This window comes from Etheostoma spectabile, chromosome 8 (assembly GCF_008692095.1).
Source record: "Etheostoma spectabile isolate EspeVRDwgs_2016 chromosome 8, UIUC_Espe_1.0, whole genome shotgun sequence".
Classification (NCBI taxonomy): domain Eukaryota; kingdom Metazoa; phylum Chordata; class Actinopteri; order Perciformes; family Percidae; genus Etheostoma; species Etheostoma spectabile.
The window spans coordinates 29,590,333-29,593,791 of NC_045740.1; the positions used below are offsets into that span (position 1 = coordinate 29,590,333).

Sequence of the window (3,459 nt, forward strand, 5' to 3'; positions counted from 1 at the left end):
CATTATGTTTGGCACATTGTCTGGGTCACTTGGTTGTCTCCTTTAGCGTCATATAACACGCTTGGTCGTCTCCTTTAAAGTCATGTAACACGCTTGGTTGTCTCCTTTAGCATCATATAACACGCGCTTGGTTGTCTCCTTTAGCGTCATATAACACGCTTGGTCATCTCCTTTAGCATCATATGACACGCATGGGAGGTGTTCCAGGCACGTCCAGCCTGGAGGAGGCCTCAGAGAAGACCCAGGATTAGGTGGAGAGATTATATCTCCAACCTGGCCTGGGAACGCCTCGGGATTCCCCACTCGGAGCTGGTTGATGTGGCTCGAAAAGGGAAGTTTGGGGTCCTCTACTGAAGCTGCTGCCCCCGCGACCCGATACCGGATAAGCGGATGAAGATGGATGGATGGATGGACACGCATGGTTGTCTCCTTTAGCGTCATATAACACACTTGGTTGTCTCCTTTAGCGTCATATAACACGCTTGGTTGTCTCCTTGGCGTCATATAACACGCTTGGTTGTCTCCTTGGCGTCATGTAACACGCTTGGTTGTCTCCTTTAGCTCATGTACCAACTTGTTGTCTCCTTAGCTTCATGTACACACTTGGTTGTCTCCTTTAGCTTCATGTAACACACTTGGTATCGTCCTTTTAGCGTCTATAACACGCGCTTGGTTGTCTCCTTTAGCGTCATATAACACGCTTGGTTGTCTCCTTTAAAGTCATGTTACACGCTTGGTTGTCTCCTTTAGCGTCATATAACGTCTGTATTTTACGCCTTCGGCATGAGGACGGGTGCAGCCATCGCGGTTGTAGGAGGGTGGAGCATATTTTCTTTGGTTGTCAGTGGTGATTGACGAGAAACTGCTAGTGGCAAACCCACCAAGCATCCAATGTTACTCAATGACAGCGTCTGAATCCTTTTGTCTGGCTGACGGGTCACTAAAGGCGTCTTTACAGACTGCAACTAGCGTCACGACCACCACGCGAGTAGAAGTAGTTACAGCGCTCCCATGACGTCACACTGTTGCAGGACAGGGCGGGAATGGCGAGTATAATGAATGCATCACCCCTCTGTTTATGCGTTTTATCTCTAACGCAGCAGGAACACACACAACCCCCACACCCTATTCATAGCCAGATAACCCTCTGAGCCCGAGACACTCGCCCACGAGTAAAAAAGTACCTCTGATTCATAGTTTAATAACTTTTGAACCATACAAGCGATTTACTCACTTTCGGTTTCGTTTAAATCCTGACGTATTCATGTTTACGGAGGTCTTTTGTCTGTCTTTCTAGCCTCTACAGGGGATTTTCTATCCAGCCTGGAACTTCAGCCTCTTTGGGCTTTAAATCCATACTGTTATATCCAAGATTGATCAACTTTATGTCCATAATTCATCGCGTTTTGGCTCATTTCTGCCGCTGGCTCGCTCCTCCGCGTCTGCTCTCTCTCTCTCTCTGTCTCTCCCGTCTTTTGTTTCAGGAAGTTCATGCCCATATATGGGAGATAAAGTCACCCCTCTTGTATGGAAAGCCAGAGGGGACAAAAATGCCTATATACTCTATGGAAGGCCAAATGGTGCACTATTTAGACACATATTTGCTTGTATAACATTGCTGTGGGTGTAATATCAATAAATATGACATTATTATGTTATTATTGGCATAAGTAAATGTCATGAGAGCAAACCTTGACTTGACTTTTTTGGAAAAAATGCATGTATTTTGTCAACTGTATAAGTTATAATGATCATTTCTTCACAGTGTGACTCCCAAGACATATGAGAAGTGTTTTAGAAAGGAAAATGGCTTAGAGAGGTTTTACTCATATGTCTGTGATATCAATACATATCTGGAAGATTCATTTATTTCTTTATTTATTTATTTATGTATCTTTAAGGCCCTACAACCATTTTTAACATGCAAGTGACCTCACTGCAACCCAAATATTGTAATAACCCAGTTTGTCCTAAAGAAAATGATGGTCATATCTTGACTGTGGACAACAGGGTTGATGTTTTTCAAGCTTTTTTTAAATAAATCCAGATGGAAATTAAACTGTAAAAATGGCCTCAGGGCCCCCAGGGTTAACAGCTTGAAGTCACATAAACTTAGTGTACTCTCAGCATTGCACAGTAAATGTGCTGTTTTAGAAAAAAAAAAATTGCGCTGCCACCTAATACAGTAATATTTCAGTCAGCTGTCAACACAACATCTCCAAGGTTTCTGTGAGCTATTAAGTAAATATTTCTTTCTCCTTGTCTTTCCATCTCTCCCGTGTGCAGTGCGCAACCTTCCTGATCACGCAAATCCACATCAACACATTAAAAAATACTATTTAATGACGTTTCTAATAACCATTTGTTTGCTTTGCGTCACAGGGTTTATGGGGCGAAAAGACCAAGTTCGGAACCTTCAGAAAATTATTGGACAAGGTGTTTCTGATGATCCCACCCAGTCCACATGTTCTAGAACCCAGCCCTGACCGCTGCAGGACTTGTGCTGTAGTCGGGAATTCTGGGAATTTGAGGAAATCCCATTATGGACCTCTCATAGATTTCCACGACATCATTATAAGGTAAAGAAAGCTGTTTTTTTGGTGTCTTTTTTTGGTGAAACTATCTACACAAGAGTGACAAGACACTGTCATGAACGTGTCATTAAACATTATTGACAAGTCAGAAACGTTTATGACATAACGCTTCTTTTAAGTGTCATTTAATTTGGTTTTGTCATGACAAGTTATGGTTAGGGATTGGTTAATGTGTTCATAACAGTGTCATGTCACTCTTATGTAGAAATCTTCAAGTAAAGTGTCTTAATTTCCAAAACTAAAAGTCAAAATTTAAGCAGTCCCCTGATGTAATTCTGCAAATTAAGTAGCATGTGAATTTCATCCTTTTTCACCCTTCAGAACAAATGCTGCTCATATTAAAGGCTTTGAAGCAGATGTTGGGGCCAGAACAACCCATCGGGTCATGTATCCAGAGAGTTCTGTGGATTTAGGTGACTCCACTCATTTTTTGATGGCTCCATTCAAGTCGATTGACTTTGAGTGGCTCTTGGATGCCCTCAATACAGGATATAATGCAACGTGAGTCATATTTTTATCCACTTTGTGATCATTTACACACGTGACGTTCGTCAGCCAAGCCAGTTTTTCGTCATTGTGTGTCTTAATGTCATGAAACATTGGCTAGTACTACACTGAAAACCAGTATCCGAGTGTCCAAAAATGCACTACTTTTAGCTAATACAAAATAACTGAAATATGCATAATGCACAGACACATGTAGTGATATCTTTGTGATATCTGGGACTCATGATCAGAAATGATGAAGGAGACTGCACACATGACGCACAATAAATGTTGATTAAATGCAGCTTTAACCAATTATCGACATGGAAGATAACCGTGGACCCACACACAAACACACACACACAAACACACACACACA

The 3,459-nt window shown here is 41.8% G+C and overlaps 1 protein-coding gene across 1 annotated transcript in view; it reads left to right on the top strand.

Annotated features, from left to right (window-relative positions):
• Positions 1-3,459, top strand: part of LOC116694321 (CMP-N-acetylneuraminate-beta-galactosamide-alpha-2,3-sialyltransferase 1) — a 6,230-nt gene that overhangs the window by 1,693 nt on the left and 1,078 nt on the right. The window contains exons 3-4 of the mRNA XM_032524005.1: positions 2,383-2,579; positions 2,916-3,095. Coding sequence (XP_032379896.1) covers positions 2,383-2,579; positions 2,916-3,095 — 377 coding nt within the window. The remainder of the gene's footprint in view (positions 1-2,382; positions 2,580-2,915; positions 3,096-3,459) is intronic.